At 43.2% G+C, this 21,232-nt stretch overlaps 1 protein-coding gene across 3 annotated transcripts; it reads right to left on the bottom strand.

The window, feature by feature from the left end:
• Nucleotides 1-3,523: 3,523 nt before the first annotated feature.
• RHOH (ras homolog family member H) lies at nt 3,524-20,391 on the bottom strand. Of its 3 annotated transcripts, none has more exons than XM_015862460.3 (2): nt 19,922-20,391; nt 3,524-6,917 (listed from the first exon to the last, which is right to left on the bottom strand). In XM_015862460.3, exon 2 carries the CDS (start codon nt 6,694-6,696, stop codon nt 6,121-6,123), a length of 576 nt encoding a protein of 191 aa, XP_015717946.2. In that variant the 5' UTR covers nt 6,697-6,917; nt 19,922-20,391; the 3' UTR covers nt 3,524-6,120. The 3 variants fall into 3 exon arrangements, with proteins under 3 accessions (XP_015717946.2, XP_015717947.2, XP_032300408.2); XM_015862461.3 differs by lacking the exon at nt 19,922-20,391 and adding an exon at nt 13,276-13,366; XM_032444517.2 differs by lacking the exon at nt 19,922-20,391 and adding an exon at nt 8,219-8,942.
• Between the last annotated feature and the right edge of the window lie 841 nt (nt 20,392-21,232).

The raw sequence follows: 21,232 nt of genomic DNA on the forward strand, positions 1-21,232 counted from the left end.
TGTACGATTAAGAAGAACATTATGTTGACAGATGTGACTACAATCCGGAAGAACAGTAAAGTGATCAGTGCACTGTAAATTCTCTTTCCGCCCTTTGTGCTTACCTCTCCCCACCCCTGCAGTCAACTGAGGCACTACAGAACCCCAGTCCTGTAAAGCTGTGTCACTGATCTGTCCAGAGCAAACCCTGCAGGTCAAAGCAGTCACCAGAACCATTTCTTGGAAGGGGAACTAAGACCTGGTCAAGCTGATCCTGAATTAACCCCCGATTAGGGCAGCTGCACCAGCAGTCGGTTCAGATTTGCATTTCAGGTTATTAGTTCAAGCACATGTGGGTTCAGTTGAAAGCTGGGTTAGATTAAAAACTTTCCAAAGACTGAAACTGGATTTGGCCTGGCTTAATGAGAGAGTTGTTTCATAGCAATTGCCTAATCCAGTTCCCAAACCATGAGCCAAAGCTGCAGCTCTGGTTTAGTTGGTCAGCAGCTCCATGATGGATCAGATACCAGTACAAATCCCACCTACTGTATTTTAACTAAATATGTGTATGTATTTTAAGATCCAGCTGAAATCCTAAACCAGTCACTTATGAAATCTGGTGACCTCCAACCCTCACTAAGATGCTGTGTTGACACTGGCTTGTAAGCAGCATTACTAGTGCTATGGTGGCAGCTAAACAAAAGCCAAGAAGTCAGTTAGTGCCTCATGGATAAAAAGAACAGTTTTCAGGGGAAAAAAAAGAAAAAGAAAAAGAAAAAGAAAAAGAAAAAGAAAAAGAAAAAGCTCCCTTGTCAGCTGGTAGCCCGGGCAGCAGGCAGGCTGCAGGCTTCTTGTAAGGGCAAGAGAGCGCCTCGTGCTGTGTGGAGGCATCAGCAGTTGTTTCCTTCTCTCTTCCCAGAGACAGAAACAACCACTGACATGCATGTGCCTGTGTCCTCCTGCTCCACCCCAGCATGAATCACACCGACTTCTGCAAAGGGTGAGAGAAACACCAGCCAGAACCCCACTGAGATTCACAGAGGCATTGTGGGAGGTGTAAGGCTTTGCTCACTTGCTTTTTCATGACTACAAAGGCAGCAACAACTCCAGTTTTTTACAAATTATCTCAGGGCTCAGCTGAGAAAAGATGTGCTGTGGAGAAGGGGGTATTTGGGCCAGGGCCACCTCCCTCCTAGGGCCGCCCCATGGTGATGCTTCTCATCCCACATCCTCTGGCCCTGGGCAGCATGACCACGCTGGACACCACAGCTGCAGTAAGTGCAGCATCAGTGTTGCTGCAGTGCAACTGCAGTGTAACAACATCAACACCCAAATGTGCAGAAGTGTTTTTAACAGCATCATAGAACTGTTTGGGTTGGAAGGAACCTCACAGTCTGCCCAGTTCCAACCCCTGGCCATGGAAAGGGTTGCCACCCACCAGATGGGCCCCATTCAACCTGGCCTTGGAGGCCTCCAGGCTCATCTTTTCCTGCATTTAACTACGAACACCAACTGCTCAGACCACAATAGGAGGGACGTGCAGGAGGTCACCTAGAGCAGGTGCAGGTGATGGTTCATCGGGACTTTCTGTGCTTCCAGCTGTGAAGGAGAGCTCTGAGAAGCGACACGTTTCCTCACACCCAGAGGCAAAAGTTCACTATAGCTGCTTCAGAGCACCTTCTAACAAGGGTGTTGGGCTGACCCAGTTGTGCCTATAGCTGTTATTTTTTTTCACAGGCTGAATTGACTTAATTAAGTCAAAGTAGTTAACTTGCTCACAAAGGAAGGAATGGACGGGCCATTGTGATCTTGTGAAATGGAGCTCTTTATCCTTTGTCTGCTAACTGAGCCCTGTGTCAGAGAGGCACTAGGAGAAAGTGCTAGGAGACATGAATTGCACCCACTTATTTGAAATTATTGTAATGGCTGCATTCACTTGAATGCAGTGGTAATACAGGGAAGGCTGAGATGTCAGAGTGCTGACATTTCTTTTTTCCTTCATGGCTGAACCCCGTGGTGATTGATTTCATCACGGTACCATGTCTGAGAAGGCTGTATTAAATGCATTTTCTTTAGGAACACGAGCATTGGGCAGTGTGTGGTCAGACACCTGAGCAACCACAGAGTACATGCAGCAATTACACAACTATTTGCAAACCATTAACTGCACATATTGCTCTGCCAAACAACAGCAATTATGTCTGCCTAACCGGAATAACATCCCATAACATTTTTTGAGGGGCGAGGGGGAGTCCGAAACATTTCTATGACCTATTCTTAGAAAATACTTGTACGCTGTAGAACAAGTAAGTACAAAAAGGCTGTTAAATCTGACTGAAGATAATGTAGGGTGTGCTCATCCTCTTTTTTTTCTTCTCCTTTCAACCTCTTGTAAAAGCGAAGCCAAAAAGACTTTAGTGACAAAGTAATAAAGTGAAAGGTTTGAAAAACCAGATGGGGAAGATGTGGGCAGTGTTCCTCTTGTTAGCTGAAACTGTTCAGCCCGGCTGACACCAGGTGGTGCCTCTGTTCGGAAGCTCAACATTTTTGCCCAGCTGTCATCTGAATGTGTTTTGATTATTGGAGTTGGACTTTTACCACTGAGTTAAACCCAGTGACCTCGTTCCCCAAGTGACACCAGCTAAACAACACCAGTGTTCTAGGGCAGCGTAAGATGTTTGTCACTGCCTCCACTTGCCATCCATACTGTGTGCTCACCTTGGTGAGGAGAGGAGAGGAGAGGAGAGGAGAGGAGAGGAGAGGAGAGGAGAGGAGAGGAGAGGAGAGGAGAGGAGAGGAGAGGAGAGGAGAGGAGAGGAGAGGAGAGGAGAGGAGAGGAGAGGAGAGGAGAGGAGAGTTTTCTATCGGCGTCCACAATGTTCAGAGTTCACTCTTGCAACACATCTTGAGCGCGTCAGTTACACAGCCCAGACAAAGCCACATAATTGCAGACACAAAAATAGCAATGTCTCACCATTCCTGATGAAAAGTGCCTTTTAGCTCTGAGAGCCTGAAAATACGCAGGCTGTGAAAACTGGAAGCAGTTTTTTCTCACATAGCACCAACCCCCCACCCATTGCTTTATCTTCTCCCTGATCTGATCTCACCGAACAGCCAGTGCTCAGTGTGCTCAGCCCTGCATGGGTTTTAGGACACACAGTGAAGAGTAGTACAGCAAGCCAACCCCAAATCCCCTGTGCAACCCGTATTGTCAGCTCATGCATCTCAGGGAAGCCATTTTGCTTCAGCAAGTTGCAAGCAATCCTTCAGTTCATCATTTTGTAATATATAATCACAAGTTTTGTGAAGCAAATACACACAAAACAGGGTTTTAAGTTACAGTGTGAATATTTTCATTAGGTTTCTTCTGAAGCAACAACTCTCCGGAGCTTTCTGGTTCTTAAATCCCAGCGTCTTGCAGCAGATACCACAGCAGGGCATCCTAGCCTAGCAGTCACTGTTCTTTAATGCATAAAAACAGCAACATTAACTGTCATAAGCAAAGCTTAGCCCACAGAGAGAAAGGGAAAAAAAGCAATAGAACTTGCTGGCAAAAAATGTTTCACTTTAATGAAATCAGATATTAAACCAGTGAGGTGGAGACCATAATAAAAATGCCTACAAATGTAACAGACTGTAAGACTGACAATGCAAAATTTTGCTTGTGGTCTTTAATGTTCAAACAGTAACAATGTCTGCTTTTAGATTAGGGGGTGCAATAAACAATAGTTTCATTGACATCACATTACAAGAGTTGGGATATTGGAACTTACTTCTTCCAAAAGATCAGTTTCAGTTCCAAACTGAGGAACGAAAATACCGAACATTTGTGTAACTCTGTGTAAGTGTCAGGCAGTTCAGGTTCTTTTACAAATATGTCAGTTTTAGTGTTTGAGGGGACAAGGGATTTACAATGAATGCCAGAAGATTTACAAAGAGAGACTGTAAAGAGAAGAGGGCAGGAAAAATGTATGCTCAAGTGCAGAAGCTTGTGAGGATTTGGAGCTGATAATAAAACCTCATGTGAGACCAGCATGTTTTTATAACCTCACTTGGAATAAGGCTGATGAGTGGTAAATATTCACCAGCCTGGGAGTTTTGGGAATTGCTGCAGTAACAAGTGTCCCACGCACTACTGCTGCTCAAGGTGCCCATAACTCTGTTCCTTGATCACCTACATCACAAGTGAGACCACCACTAGGATTTATAGGAGGAGAATGATTCCATTTCGAATTTCTCCTTATGAGGAAGCTCAGAGATAGAACAGAGAAGGGCACCCGACTGATTTTTCTGGTATAAACCATCCGTAGCTTAGATCTGAGCCATAAATTGTATGCTTAGCAGGATAACTCCCAAAGTTCCACCTTGGATTTGAATCAGACAAGATTCTGCATTCGTTCCAATTGCATGAGTCAGGCTTAGTCAGAACAGACACAGATAATTCTCTTGGGATCCCCACTGAGAAAGAATCATCCTACTGTTTTGTGCAACACTTTCCACAGCAGCATGCTATAAGCCTCAGTTCTGAGCTCACCAAAGGATGGGGAGGGCAGCAGAAACCTTGGGATGAGACTGGTCTACAAGATCTGAGGGGTGGTGTGGGGCAGAGGGTTTGGCACAGCTCACAGGGAATGCACCACGTGGTGTGTGTTCACCCCACTGTCTTCCAGCAGTATGCACTTACACATTTAGAGGTGCCACCTCTTTAGCCTGACTCTCTGTGCAGAAGGGTAACTTGGTCCAAGCAGGTACGTCAGAACTTGGTACTCAGACTTGCCAAGCTCCCCAGGGCACAAAGCCTGCTACAGTCTTCGTTTTGCAGAATCCAGGCTGATATGCTTAGCATGCAAACTCAAAACAAAATGTATTATTTAGCCATTGTAAATCTGCACATTCAACACTGCCATGTACTTGCTTTTTCACTATAGCAGAATCATAGATTCGTAGAACACCTCAAGTTGGAAGAGACCCATAAGGACTGTCAAGTCCAACTCCTGACTCCACACAGGATCACTCAAAAATTAGATTGTCTGAGAGCGTTGTCCAGACATTTCTTTCATTCCGGCAAGTAGGATACTTGTTTTGCTAAAACCACTGTTTATAATCAGAATGTGCTAAAAACATGTGAGAATTTTAGTGCCCATGGAAAAAATTTAAAAAAAAAAAAAAAGAAAGAAAAACAAAACAAAACAAAAACCTTTCATCCCTAGAGAATGAAGTCTTTTGCCTCCAGAATTACAGCAGGGGCATGAGAAGCGGTGATAGAACAGATTTGTCTCCACCACCCTATCCACATGGTTAGCCTTGACTACAAGCCAGCCCTTCTGGGATTGTAACTAGGTCAAGTCTAGGAAGAGTCAGGTTAAGTTCCTCCTGCTTCAGCCCATCTCAGACCACATTGTTGCAGTGGTCTCTGTTTTCCTAGGAACAGGACTAAGACAAGAAAATCAATCTCACAAAGCCAGCTATCAAATATCACTACATTTTGATCACTCCTATGCTGAACACAGTGTGTTTGATCACTGCTAGGCAGTAACTCGGGCACGCGTAAGAAGTGCTAGGCTTGCCTGCAGGCCATTTATTATATGGATAGAATTATTTGCATCGGTGTTTGGATAGAAACATGAAAACACACTGTCAGGATTTTACAACAACATATACAAGAATCTTTTAAATAGATACACAGCAGTCAGATTTTGTACATTAAAGAGTAGATACACTTAGAGTAAGAAAAAAATCCACATGGACAGATATGTCAGGAGGGGAGGTTGATCCAGACAAAGTTTGTCATGAAATAAATGCAGACAAACCAACAGCTGAAGAACACTGATAACAAAATCTGCACAACTGTGATCTGTAAATCTCCAGGCTGGGTCTGCTTCAGTCCAGGCTGGCAAATTACAAACACAGGGTTGTGAACAAAGGCCCATCGTGTGCATCTGTCGTTTTTAAAGATAGTGCCCATGTGTGTTGGGTAGGGGAACAGAACAGGCAGAGTGCACATCTGTTTTACTGGGGCCACCTGTACCGTGGTCCTGACAGGAGTGCTCCTGTCTTAGATTCGCTCCCATTATCTCTGCCGCAGCGTCTTTGTGCAAAGGCAGAAACAACGAACATAGGCAAAACCACTGCTGGCAGTCCTCAGAAGATCTTGCACTCGTTAATGGAGAAAAGTTTCCGCCTGTTCTGCCTCTTGGCTTGATTGACTGCTGTCCGCACAGCGTACTCGAACACCTGCTGCACGCCGCGGTTGCTGAGGGCTGAGCACTCCAAGTAACCTTTAGCTCGCACATCCTGGGCGAGCCGCTTGCCGTCCATTGAGCTGATGCAGGAGGAGCGGTAGGGCCCCATTTCACGCTGGTCAGTCTGTGTGGCCACTACCAAAACAGGGACACGGGGCAGATGGCTGCGGATCTCGCCAATCCATTTGCTCCTCAGGTTTAGAAAGGAGTTGTGGTTTGCCACAGAGTAGCACATTAACACCACATCTGCCTGTTGGTAGGAAAGGGGGCGAATGCCTTTGAAGGCATCGCTTCCAGATGTGTCCCAAAGGCCTAGGCTAATCTGTACGCCATCCATGAAGACATCCACTCCAGTGTTCTCATACACAGTGGGTCTGTAGTTGTCTGGAAAAGTGTCAGAGATGAAACGTACCAAGAGAGATGTTTTTCCCACTGCAGAGTCTCCCACCAGCACGCACTTGATAGAATCCAACATTTTATTAAAGTCCAGGGCCAAGAACACCGTCCCAGTGCAGCAGAAGCAGGATGCAGAGAGGTCTCGGGGGCTGTCTAGATAACTTCCATTTGGGGTAAGCTGTTCCAAATGTCTTTACTTCTGAAGACTTGATTGTGCCACTTGAGTCTAAAATCTCCTTCTCTCCCACGCAGCTCTGCAGTGCTGTTGGATTTAATTCTTCAGTGAGTCAAATGATGCTTCTGAAAGAGGAAAAATGAAATGTAACATTTATAACCCACAGAGAACAGATTGTTCTTCATCAAGACAAACTTTTCTGGTCAAATTTTCAGACAGCCATGGGAAGTACCCCACACGGAAGATGCTGAACCTTGCCATTCCCTCCCAGCTGGCAACGTGTACAATAGTCATTCACACAAATAACTTTCTTGCTGCTCCACAGGGGCTAGCAGTCTTATCACCTAACTGTCTAAAGAACTGATGCAATCTTGTTCGCTTTGGTATAACCGTTACTGACCTGCTTTCTGTGAGACATTTCCTGCCTCTGACTTTAACAACAGCTGCCAAAATCCTGAATCCCTCTTAATCAGTCAGCTTAGATTCCCTTGAAAACATACTATTGTCCTCTAGAAGTAGCCATGAGGAAAAAATCACTTCACGAACTGATTAGACAATTTAAGCTATTCTATAATGAGCAGCGATGCCAAACTGCTTGTGACAACAAAGAAGCAAAGACTTCAGATGTGAATCTTGACTGGCACGAACCTGAACAGTTTTCAAAAGCAATGTAGGATTCAGAGCAAAGATACAAAAAAAGTTCCAAATGTTTCTTACAGATCAGTTCCAACAAGCAAGAAGCACAAGCCAAAGAGAATCACACCAGTAATGCTGGCCTAGTCAGGCAATTTTATCAGAAGGGGATGCGGCTGCCCTAACATTTATTTAGTCTGTTGTAAAAGTGAACTGAGGGTTCCTATGCAATAGGTACACATGGAGCTGCTTTCAAGCTCCCGCCAGCGTTCAGTCAAATTTTTTTACTTTGAAAGTATTTGCCTCTTTCCCGCTGTCTCTTTGCAAGATTCACCACTCACATATGGCTACATAATGATGCTACAAAAGTCACCAACTGCAAAAATAAAGGAGAATCAGCCCTGCTCAACAAAACCGGTTAAAAACTAGTTACAAAAATATCACTGGATAATTTCCTGCACATATTACACAGATAATGTATTTCTGTCTCCTTCACATATGAAAAGAGAATCCTTACCATGAGGTTATTTGCTCAGAAATGAATGGTGGCCACAAAAAGTACGTACTGGATATTACAGTAACACTTTCTCTAACTCCACCACCATCCCACATTTCTAGGACACTCAAAGCTTTGGCATATCGCACAGAGGGAAAAAAAAAAAAAAAAAAAAAAAACCAGCAAAGGAAAAGAAAAGCATTGGGTGAGCTTAGAGAGAGCATTTTTACATGCATTGCGAACTGCTGCTGGCAACTCCCCTCCTTCCACTTTGCATCCTCCTACATTCTCACTTACCTCCTCTCATGCTTCCAGCATGACTGCGTTTCTCCCACCTGACACATCAGCTGGAGGAAGATGTGCCAGAGCTCGGCTAGGGCATGTTGCTTTATAGCAGTGACCCCAGGGCTACAGGTCAGGTTTGTGCTTCCCCGAGTGACGAGTGTCTGCAGGAGCCATTGCGACAGACATCACTTCCTGATCTGTGCGCTCACCATCACGGCCACTTCTAGGAAGTGGGATGGAGGCCAAGACCAGCACTGCTGCCGGGAACTGAATGGGCTGTTCTACTGGACTGACTGCTGGTGGCAGCAGCTGGATGCCCACCTTTAAGGTTTCAACAGGGATAACTTTGCTGTTACTCCTTTGTTCCCCAAACAAGCACGCAAGGGAACAAAATGAGATATTTGCAAAAGGTAACTATGAACATTCAGAAAGCACGCACAGAATGGTATAATTACTTAAATGTATCATCATCTGTCCTCCAGGGTATTCTACTTCAATATTGTGTCAGCAGTACAGTTCTAAAACACCACCGTTCACCACAAACCAGTAGCACGTGAATCGGACAAAAGTGTGTGCTCCCAGGAGAAATACAGCACGTAACAGGTCTGCTCCTCAGAACAAACATTTCCATGATGCAAGGAGTCTTTAAAGCCTTTAGTTTCATTATTTTGTGTATATTTGAACATGGGGAAAGATTAGAACCCCTGAGCACAACTTCTGCTATTTCATAAACACCAAAGCAGAGGAAGATGGATAAAAGTACTGTTGAGTTACATAGCTTGGTAATAACCAGGTCTAATTTTACTGGAAGTTTTACAAAGAAAATATACAAAAGGCTAAAGCCTAGAAAAGGCTGGTCAACACACACAAAAGACAAAGTAGTGTGCAGTGACAGCACAGAGACATTTAAAGCAAAGAGAATCATAGAATATCCCAAGTTGGAAGGGATCCGTAAGGATATAATTCACTGATAAACTGCACATAATTGGGCCCATGTTTTGGGCCCAGGGTTGGACTAGAGTCAATCCTGATCTTGCCTTTGTTTGCAGCCAGCTAGAGTTCACGTGTATCGTGTATGGCAGGGACTGTCTAAGTGCATATTGGAGAGGTGTACTAAAGCACACGTGTAGCCTGTCATTGATGCGGCCCGGGGATAGGAGAAGTAGTAATGTATTAAAATGATTACATAAGCTCATCTTAATTAGTGGAAAAACCTTTAGATGAAACATCAATAGAAAACAATGTCCTTTAAAGGACAGGCCAGCACAGGGCACCTCTACCCATCAGTATACAAACGGTTGTGTAAATATTTGCAAAAGCTTTGGTTCCTTCTCTAGTACTGTGTTACAGTCTCCGTCTGACACTGCACCAGTTGCAATCTTGCTGCACCTGCACAAAAGCCTGGGATCACGTGTGGCTAAGTTTCAGCTGCTGAAGGATTTCTTTCCAGCAATTTGTTTCCCTAATTTTACTAATTATATCAAATCCGTTCTGTATCTGGAATTCCAGACATAAACATGTTACTTATTTTTACACTATTTTGGTTATGTTTTCCCCACTTGTAAAAACAACAAAATGTATTTACATAACATAGTGAAGGCTTTTATAATATTGTTAAGCATAAGAATATATCTCTAATTCTGATGCAGTCATTACAAAAAGGGACTGAACCAAAGTTTATCAGCTGAGACAAATGGGATTTTAATTTATGCCATCACAGTTTCTGGCATCTACTGTAAGGTCACTGTGAGCGTGGCTCAATGTGGTGAAACATCTGCAGGGGAGGGACAGTCTCTTGTGATGGGAGGAAAGGAGAAGGGTTGGGAAGACCTGATTTTAAACCCTACCTCGTATATTGATTGTGCAGCCTCAGGTAGACTGGGATTTGGAAGAAATTAGTTCATATATAAACAAAACCATGTAGGCAAGACAACAGGCTTTTTAGACATTACCCTGATCTGGCAGCCACAAAATACTTCAGAGAGTTAAAGCAATTAACATGCTAACTATTATTGTCCTTATCCGGTTCCTACCACAATTAAACCTTACTGCAGTTCCTGTTGATATCAGGATAAGACCAAGCTAATTTTTCAGCTTGAACACTGTGTACAGTAGCTCCTGAAGAGAACTGATGCTGAGAGGAAGCAGAAATATTTGTACTAATACAAAAAATTTTTTAAAAAGTTGTTGAAAGCCACTGGAGAGACTTCCAGTTTCTATGCAATGTTTGATTGCACATTTTCTTTGCCTGAATGTACTCCTCCTTAAGTCCCACCTCATGCAGAGACGAGGTCTGCAAAGCAGTGTCTTCAGCATGTCTCCACCATGTTGATTATAATCACAGCTCATTCCAGCTGTGCTGCAGATGCATAAAAACTGTCACCATGTCTCTTATTTAGAGACCCTGAAGGACAGGAAGGAGACGCAGAGATTACTGTCACTGACCAGACAGGACAGAGCTTTCTGCCTCCACCTCTGTACTGAGTGGGGCCTGGGAGCAACTCCTGTGAGCAGGAGGAGAAAGAGGAAGAAGAAAGAGAAGGAGGAGGGCTGGCAGGGGGTAGAGAAGCTGCTGCCTGGTTAGGGGCAACACCCAGAAGATGCAGCGGGGAGATTGATGCCTCCCTGACACTGTGGATCAGTCTGCGTGACCCACTAGACCTCTGGGTCACCAATGTCGTTCCACCTTGTTTTCAGCTCTGTGAGCAAACCATACCCACACCATTCAGACACTGCTGCCACAGCATGGGGATCCTGAAAACCTGTGCATCAACTGCAGTCTGTCTGGAGACTGCCTCTGGTCTGCAAGCAAATGGCCCCTTGCCGCCAAGTTTCCTGTCTCATAATCATTAACCTGCTGCTCTGACATTTGCATTAGCTGCCTCCTGTTCTTTAATCCTATTTTAAGATTATTTTGATCTATCACACCAAGTAGCCCTGGTCATGCTGGTCTAGGAAACTGCCTTCCTTTCTTTTCAGACAGTGTCACCACTGCAGTTCATCCCACCATTCAGTGGTGGTACCGCTGACCACTAAGGTGAACTGGCACACAGGCCATACCTTTGCAAGGTGCTGCATCTTTTCCCCAGAATACTCCACTAAAAAAAAAATCTGTATTCACTTTCCAAGCAAGCTATCACAGGCTCCATCATTATTTCCCAGCCCAAGAACAAGATGGCAGGTTATTGGCCAGCTGGTGCTTCAGCCCTCCAGTGTGTTTATGAAAATCTCTCGATGTCTTTTAGTACTTCAAAGAATTGTGGGGATGCCTAGAAGCTTGGAAAAGAGCTTTTATACAGATATCTTAGCCCTAAATACAATGACACCTGCAATGGCTTCCTAAAGTTGGAAGAGCAAACAACACCCAATGAAGCCATATTTTCAAAGTCAAGATGTCCTGCATTCTCAAAAAAAATAATAAAAATCTTTTCCAGCATTAAATAAAATTGCAGTTGTAACAACTTAGACATTTTTCAGCCATTCTCTTATTCACTAAACTGAGAATCTGCTTCTGTTTTACAGTTTGAGCTCTTCACTGTGAAAACATGCCAAACTAAAATGAAAAAAAACCACCACCAGTCCATAAAATGTGTAACAAACAGATGAACGCTTCCCTAGGAACTTCTAAGGAAATTACTGATGGATGAATACAGTACCTGAAAATTGAAACCTCAGTTCCTTTGTTTGGCAGTTTTAACAACTGAAATTGAAGGAAAGGATTTATGATCAGATTCTCAGTCCTCTTGCCAACTTTATTATTAGTAAGTGAGCACAAGCAGTCAGAGTTAAAATAAAACCCCTCACTTTGAGACTGGGAAGTCTTGCTATAAAACAGTGACAAATACAGATCAGTGTTATTTGGAATGAAACAAGAGGTCCTAGTAAAGGGATGAGAGCTTTCTTCATAAGAGAATGTACATAGGTCACACTGAAATCAGTGCCTCCTTTTTCTTTCCATGGAACCATGGAAAATGAGACAGGTACAAAGAGTACAATAATACTCTTAGACTGAGCAAATTTTTGGCTACAGAACGCTATTTCTTAACATAGGCACCACCATTAGTTATGCATTTTCACCAGTGATCAACAAGAACTGATACGCCATGCCTATAAAAATCTGTAACAGTGTAGGTGACCTACTGCTTCTACTGCTGAACCACCCAGTGCCTCACTGTGCTCACGTCCACTGTTTGGTCCCCATACATGTTCAGCAAGCATCATTTCTCTCTGTCAATGGGCACCATTTTTTCTGCATGAAGGGAATTCAGTGCCACACCTTTGCTTCACATGCAGTTCTATGTCAGACACCATTTTGCCCCTCTGCTGCCATCTGTAACAGAATATTGGTGGGAAGGCTCAGCCCCTACTGCCACGGCACCAACATCCACCTCTGATATGGGCCAAAGTAATAAAATAGGAGGCACTGCCTTCAGAGCAGCCCTCATATATATTTGCACACATGCTTACACAGGTGTGTGATAGTACCATTATTTATATATAGAAGTACTGGATAATGACAAACCTGAAGATCTATTCAATTTTTTATAATCATTAAGAAAAACTATTCAACAATCCTTTTAATTAACCAATTAAATGATAAAAATATTTATTTATCTTCAAGAACCCTTTATCTGTGATTAATCACACTTTGATTGAGCTACTTGTAAATTATGCATAAACACAGATAATTAGAGCCACTCTAAAATTAGCAAAAAAGACTGTTGTGTATCAATTCAAGATCTTAAATTCAATAGAAGTCAATTCCGCAGCAATAAGTACCTACTTCAAAATTGAAGCCGTGAGGCTAAAGTCTTTCTTTGTCCATGTTTATGGCATGACAAAGTGAACTACAGACTTACGGTATTCAAAGCCCTGGAGGACATTTTCAAAACAGACACATCTTCAGGATAAATGCTGCATCCTCTTCAAATACAACATGGTTAAGCCTGATGCAGGGGGTAAGCCCCTTCGCAGAGGACTGGTCCATTTGCTGCTCTTAGCTTAGTCCAACAGCCCCCAAAGCCAGCAGCACATTGTGCCCAAAGTACAGCATGTGCCCTTCCACTTACCAACTGTTTCCTGTCTGCAAGATATGGGGTATGTCACTTTCTTTTCCCACTCTTCTCTGTGATAACTTTTCTTCCCTGCTCTTTAACAGTGAAGAAATCCTTCTTGAGACTCAGCGTACACATGGCCTTAAATAGAACAGCTAATGTGCAAATGTCACGCACGTATATCCTTGAGCACTGACATACTCCAACCATCTGCCTGTCTACATCTCCTCATAGGCTCTGCCTCTGTACACACACACACATATCTGTACATACATTCACCACCAACTACACCACAGAACTACTTTTGGGTCCAGATGGGGATACAGACATGCTTGCAGATGAGCATGGACAAAGTGCTCTGCACTGAACGCTGCACTACCAGATATCCTAAATGGCCCAGAATGGGCTCCAGTCTTAAAGCAGAGCTCCATGCGCTCCTAATTAGCTGCATCTCAGCCAAACCGAAGGACTGGAGCAACAGGTGGTGCAGTATTTGATATTTGACTTCAATGAGAATACTGTGTGTGTAGAATTATTCACATGTGGAAAGGTTTGCAGCTTTGGGCCCCAAACCGCTTCAGATTTTTCATGTCGCATCCTCTTTCTAACACAGTTCACCTTTCTTGAAGTTTGAGGCAAATCAAAAGAACACTCACAACATGTTTTTGTAGATATTTTTACAGGTTTAACTCTTAGAGAAGTACATACATATACATGAGAGAGAGTTTAAATGAGAAGCACGCTTTTATTTCCAGCCTCCAACAACGATGTGCTCTCTTTCCAGCAAGCCTGCCTCTTTCCAAGTTTCTGCCTGGGTCTTTTGACCCCCTGCAGGCAAATGCATAACGTACACAAAGAATCCATTTTTCTTTCACACACAATTAATATCCATTACTTTCATATAAGCATAATTGCTTGCGGAATAAAGCATTGTCTGCAGCCTTGGCTGCATGGAATGTACGTGCACATGAATGGGAAATAAATCAAAATAGATCAGTGCATTTTTAAAAGCATAAATACTACAATAATTGATCTATACATACGTGTACAAAATTTTGACATCCACAAATACACGTATGTATATATAGATACAGATTTATACATACACTGAAACTGGTTCCTTTGCAGATGACTTCGCAATTGATTGCTGTATGAAACATATTAAGATATTTCATCCTCATTTTAAAACCTACGTGCAGAATTGCATCAAACAACGTATATGTTACTGAAATAACTTTTTCTTTTAATTGAAATTTAACGGTCACAGTCTCCACATTACTTTATTTCTCAGTGCAGGTGTGCACATGTGTTTGTATCCACACAAACAGAAATGATCACTCAGCTGGATCTGGAATTGCAATAGCATAGGTATATAACTGATAGATCAGAATTTATAGAAGGAAATTAACGCACATTCATACAGCTTTAACAATTACTTTTCTATTGTATGCACAGCTGTTGCAATTTTAGTCAAATCATTTTAATACATGATAATAAGTTGTTGTTAAGGAAATCACATGAATTTACGTTAAATCCCCCAGATGTGTAGCACAGTGAAAGGCTAGAACTAATGACCCGGCACCCCTCAAACACATCTGTGTTCCCAGAAAAGAGGGCTCTCTCTTGGGCCCATGCTGAGCCCACAGCCACAGAGAACTGCTTGCAGTGTGGGTTGGCTCTGACCTGGGCAGGACCACGCTCCTCTCTCACACTTGCAGAGCACCCAACCTTCTTGACCCTTAAAATCTACCAAGTGATGAGTGAACAGTACGGCTAGTAGCTAATACAGAACAATATAGCTGACATAACGCCCTCCTCAATGTTGAAAAGAACTGAAAATATTCATTCTACTATTTGTAACCCCCGTGGATCCCTTGCAAGATCACCAAGGTTACTGCTAGAGGTCTATTTGGATATAGCCTTGCTCTGTGTTTATGAAATGCCTGTCACAACAAGTGGGCTCCCATCCCGCGTCTTCTCCTCTGACCATGGGATGTTCTCCATACTCATTAAATTAAGAATTTACCAAAGTTTGATTTTGGTGAGAGGTAAAGGTGGAGAAAGAAAACGTTATAGCAGAATGATCATGTCTGACAGAAGATTATTTTTGCATGTTTTGTGATAAGAATAACAACCGTTAAATCAATAGGTGTTTTGAGCAGCAAATTATAACTTGCCATTTGCTCTAACAATTCAGAATAATGACTTCTTGCTAAGACGTGTAGCATTTGGTTTTATTTTTTTGCTTCAGGGAGAATGTCCTGAATCACCCACTGCATCTCACCATTCTGTTTGTTCTGTTCCGATGAATGTTAAACTGCTAGCTAATGAGCAAAGCCAGAGTAAGTAAGCAACAACAATTTGACTGGTTATTCATTTTACAATGCTGAGAAACTGGCTGACAGTTTCAGGTTTTCTCCTTAGAATGGCTGGCAAGAAAAAGGGTTTTCTTGCCTCTGTGTCTATTCAATTATTTCAAATCTTCACCTCGATTTCACCCAGAGGGAAACAGCCAAACTTCAAAATTCATTTTGAAATTGGTGTCTGTGTACATCGATTAAAATGTACGTACAAATGTAAAAAGGGCCGGCTCAGAAACAATGTCAGTCACTCTGTAAGTAGAGAGTGCAACATAAAACACGCAATCATCACAACCTTTCCCGCATTTGTTGATTTAAGGTCATGTTTTGTAAATTAATAAAGGCGTTGGCATCCACAATCTAGCTCACAACTCACTTTTGCTGCCCTGCACCAGGCACAGTAATAACATCAGAGTTTATGTTATAGGTAGAAATTATTGTTTTAGTAGGGTTTTTTTTGTTTGTTTGTTTCACTACGTAGCTTCCCCAGAATTGCTTAATTGTAGTAAACTAAATTACACTCAATAAATGAGTGAGCCTACGTGCTCACACAGAATCATCTACCTCTTGTGTATTGCTGCAATTAAAGCATGGTTTCAAATGAATGTGTTGTGAAGATTTCTCTTCTTTTTTAGGAATTAGTATGGGTTATACCTGGCCATTCAGATTCTGCATTAATTCATCTTACTGAAATCACATAGCAGGGCAGAATATATATTTCAGGGTCAGGCTCCCTTCACTTTTCCCCAATTCCAATACTTAATCTCATGTCACTTTTATATAAGATAACAAAACATAACATTGCAGATGGCAGCGAGTCACATGGAATAGGTTGAGAGGAGAAAAGGCTCTGCTTTATCACCAAAAATAATATATAAATCCCTCTCATTCTTCAGTACTTTTAGAAGCCTCTCCACATACTGAAAGCCGACATCTATTTGGTTTAAAGATCGTGCAAATCCCCATGCTATGGTAAACCTTAATGAAGAGTTTCTCTTTTTCAGTGGGAAGCATAGTAAGAATCATGCTTCATTTTTCACTGATTTTTACAAACTTTGCATGAGAACGATCACGTGTGAAAAATAATAAGAGAGAGAGATTTTAGGAGAGCTACATTTGAATATTATGCAAACATTTCCTGTGCTTTATTTTTAAATCCTGGGAGACTTGATTTTAACTCAGACAATTTAACATCAGCTTTTTGTCCGGAATTAAAACTCCACTCAAAAGAGACATGAAATTTAAAACCAGCATTTAGACTAATGAGGACAAAAGAAATTACATGTGGGATTTTTAAGACATACGTTTTATGATATATTTTTGTGAGACAATCATAAGCACACCAAGGAACCTAACAGGTGTTCAAATGTATCGCTAATTCCATTACTGAATTCCAGAGAATTTACCAGTTTTTAAGCACAGTTACTCAGTTTTAAAAAGCACGTTGCAAATAAACACAGCATGCCCTGGAATGTCTTTCAGCAAAGAAGGAAAGCTGGATGGAAAGATTTCATATTATTTCAGTGACCATGCACAGGAGATAATCAAACCAGCTGAACCATGTGGGGGTCTTGTTCTCACACAGGAGAAGCAGTGTTAGCTGTAGTTTGACTCAAACTCAGATAACCTTCAAAAGCAAAAGCTTGGCACTCATGAGGAGAAGAGGTATCACCAGCTGGTCAAACATCCCCAGACGGGTTGGCTGTATCAGATCTTGAGACTGCTACTCTGCACTTGTGTGCGACAAATGGTACAGTGCATTGCGCTCAACCACAGCCCTTCGTGCTGACTTCTGCTGGGCAAGGTGTTCGTTCCCTTTCCGGCACATGTTGGGTCTTTCCTACGTGATATGTCACTGCAGCCCCTTTGGGGAAACCCCCGAGCCATAGCAGATGTACCCACGGTTTCCAGCAAGTTCCTACAGCTGGTAATTTCATTCAATAGATGCCAGCATGCCAAGTCAACGCCACACTCATCAGTAAGAAATTTGCTCTTCCTTGCATCTGAGAAAGAGGACCAAATACAACTCCTTTTGCAGAAGGCATGGTTCTCCCTGCAATGGGAGAAATATTGGCACATAGCTGCACTCCCAGCTATCCTCCAGCACTGCCTGCAGACCTGCAACAACCATTACTCCACACTGGCACCCATTCATCTTAGACCCAATACATCAAGGCTGCCTAGTAGTGAATTCCACTGCTTGCATCCACTGCTGTGTTGCAGAGGGTTTTCTGCCTCCCAGTGCTTCTCCTTACTGGTATTGCTTTAACAGTGGGTTTGAGACAGCAGCAGCCAACTTCCATTCTAGACTACCGCCACTTGGGTTATCCCAAGATCGTGCAGCTGTTCGTTGTTTCTCTGTCATGGAAAGGGTTAAAAACAGCTGAATTACTAAAATCACACACCGCTGGCCAAGGTGAGAACCTAATTTGGAAATGATGTTACACTGCAGAGTGATGCCTGAAACTCAAGATTCTGAAACAGGCAAGTTTCATGGTTATTCATTTTCTTTCTTTCCAAACAAAGCTCAAAGGTATTATAAAAAATACTGTCATTTTTTCAGTATATAAGCACTGCCAAATTGGATTAATCACTTGAATGATGCAGTCAATAATATCTGCCTGCCTCTTAAATAAAACTGTAGAATCACAGTGCCAACATTTTACAAAGAAAATGGAAGCATTCAGTTTAAGGAGATGTTCTTCAGCAAAAATCCTTTTCACTTACAGCTCTTAACCCAGTGGTTGCTATGTATCAGAATGGCACAGAAATAACAGGAAGAGAAACAGCAGGCACTCATCTCTCTGCCTCAATGTCCTCCTAATGGGTGATGAGAAATAACATGGAGGAAAGGCCACAAGTTCTTCCGCTGATGCTGTACAGGATGGGCCAGTGGTTCATCCTACAAGACTGACACCACAAACTGCTTGTTTCCTGTGAGCTCTGAGTATGCTACAAAGTGCCCACTTGCACCACTGAGGATCTGTATGGCTTGCTCCTAGCTGTGACAGAGATTACCTCCTGATACCACTGGCAGGTGTGATTGGGTGATGCTGCCTTAGTGCCCGCCGCTGGTGTTGGGTCCATGCAGTGGGCAGATGGCTTCCGTTTCATCCCCAAACTGAGCCACAATCTGTTAAATCTCAGTGTGCAAACATTTGCGTGTGAAAGCAGATTACCAGGTGGGAAAAGTATCTTTTAGTAACTTTCTGGAAGTGAGGCCCCCAGCTTCATGCTTTTATCATGCTGTGCGATAAAGGAACCGTTCTCTGACACAGCTGGCTGTGGGGAAACTGATCCTTCTCTGTAAGCCCATTTACCCTACCTTTCTCCCACAAGTGTTTTCTTCAAGGTAAATCCTGCACTCAAGCTGTCCTCCTGTAGATGCCACAGCTCCACTCCTGTCCCATCCACAGGTGGAAGCTCAGCTGAAGGAAGTGGGCAAGTCTGAAGCCAGGTTCAGATTCTGAATGGGGACCTGTGCCAGAGGGTTGGTGCTGGCTCTGTACAAATATCCTGCACACATGCAAATACACACTGCTCTCAAAAGTAATCCCACAGGGCACAGCCACTTCAGAAGCAGCCAAAAAGCAACTGTGAGGTGAAACGAAGGCAGGGAGCTATGCCTGCAGCCATGCAGACAGCAGCACAGCCCTTCCACTGCTGCACCCCGTGGGCCAGCTACTGGGGAGCCAGGGTCAGTGATGGAGATCTCAGCAAATTAAATGTACTTCCAATCCCACTTCAGTCCTAAGAACCTAAATTTCACCTCTCTCAGGTTCTCACAATGATCTAAATTTGTTCAGAAGCATTTAAAACGAGGCAGAATGTTTTCCTCACCACCACCGTGTACTCCACAACTGAGGAAGAAAGTCATCCCTGGAGATAAAGATGCCCCTCGCTCCTGGCTTCGTGCTCCTTACAGCAGCAATGGGGCCCAAATCAGACCCACTATTTTCAGAACAATTCACGTTTTCTCTGTTTTTTTTTCACACATTAGTTAGCATTTAAAACAGTGGTATGGCAATCATGGCAGTTTTCCTCTTCTACACAGAGCCTTTTTTTACTGAAGTAGGAACAAACTCAGCAACAAACAGAAATCCCAAAGATAGGTGGGGTGGGATGAGACCGGCACTTAACAGAGTATCACAGTACTGGAGGCAAAACAGATGGTATAAAGTAGAACCAATCACATAAATCCATTTCACAGATGTATTAATAAAAGCACATGTGAAGATACTGAATTTGATCCAGAATCCAAATTCAAGTTATGACATTTAGAAGAAAGAAAAAGAACTTACCAGAGGCAGGAAGCAGAGCACGGCTGCTAAAATAGACGTTACGGAAGTCGGCTACTGGGAGCGAAGGGGGGAGAGAAAATGAAGAGCGGAGAGCTGCGCTCTTGGGTTTTCAGATGGACTTCTTTTTTTAGCTGATTTGAAGAACTATATTACAAAGATAGAATGGGGGAAAAAAGCAAGCGGTAAGCAGGGACCACTGCATGAACAGGCCACATTAGTCCCTGGGCTGGGCCAACAGAGAGCGGTCCCAGATGTGCAGTGACGAGCAGCAGTGGAGGGGTGAGGGTACGTCAGCTTCCTGGTGAGCTCCTCGCTGGCTGCCTGTGTGGGTTTGGTTGCGGGCTGATGTGTGAGCGTCCTGCTGCTGGGGGCTGGAGCAGCACGGCTGCGGCCTGCAGCACACTTGCTCTTTGCAGGCTGCTGCTCCCAGGGCTGCTCAAGGCACAGTACAGCCTAGCAAGCAGTGTACATCCAGCTGACCCTCTGCAAACTGAAGGCAGGTACACTCAGATTGGGCTTTGCCTGAATTCAGTGGGCAGGATTTGAAAAGTCTCTTCCAGAAATATTAATATTCCTTTCCTTTGAGATTTCAGATAAGGGTCTTCAACAACATGTGAGAAAACATTCATCGCTTACTTTTCACATTGAACACCTGTTCTTCTGTTTTTAACTAGGTTTGGCTTACCCAACACCAGCGCATGCAATCATGCAGTAAGTTTCCATTGCAATCACGATAAAGAAAGTCAGATACCCAAACGTTTTGAGATGCTTCCACTAGAATGCTGTGGCTCAGAAGCAGAATAACAGCTGCCATTTGCAAATAATAGTGATAGAAGCATCCTGGGTGATCATCGCTCATTTTAGGTCCGCTACAGATGGCAGCCGCTCAGAAGTTCAACTATTTTTCTCCTGCTTTGTACTGCAGACTAATCCAGATGTAAGGCCATCTGGGTAGGCAGCTCGCATTTTAGATGAAGAGCGCATCCATCTGTAAAATACTTCATAAACAGCGCTTGAATTGAGTGAGTTCTGTGAAAAAAACAATAAACTTGATCTAACATCTCATTTTTCACCCATGTTCTTCTACTGCGCTTCCTGGAGCATCTTGAGCCAATAATTCCCTAAAAAAAGGTGAATGTCATGGAGGGATTTTTTAGTGCTTCTGTTCTCTGTGGAGTTTTTGAACAAAAACCGGAGAGTTTTCCTAGCGATGCATGTGTTTCACGTAGCCTTCTTCTACAACTTGACTTTCTGGTGACCTGGAATGCTGCACGTCACCTCCAGCTCCACACTCACTGCACTCAGGCAGTT

This window comes from Coturnix japonica, chromosome 4 (genome assembly GCF_054131305.1).
Source record: "Coturnix japonica strain WE chromosome 4, WE-NBRP24, whole genome shotgun sequence".
NCBI lineage: Eukaryota > Metazoa > Chordata > Aves > Galliformes > Phasianidae > Coturnix > Coturnix japonica.

Excerpts from the sequence above, each read along its gene's own strand:
- RHOH (XM_015862460.3), bottom strand. The coding sequence starts at position 6,696 with ATGTTGGATTCTATCAAGTGCGTGCTGGTGGGAGACTCTGCAGTGGGA.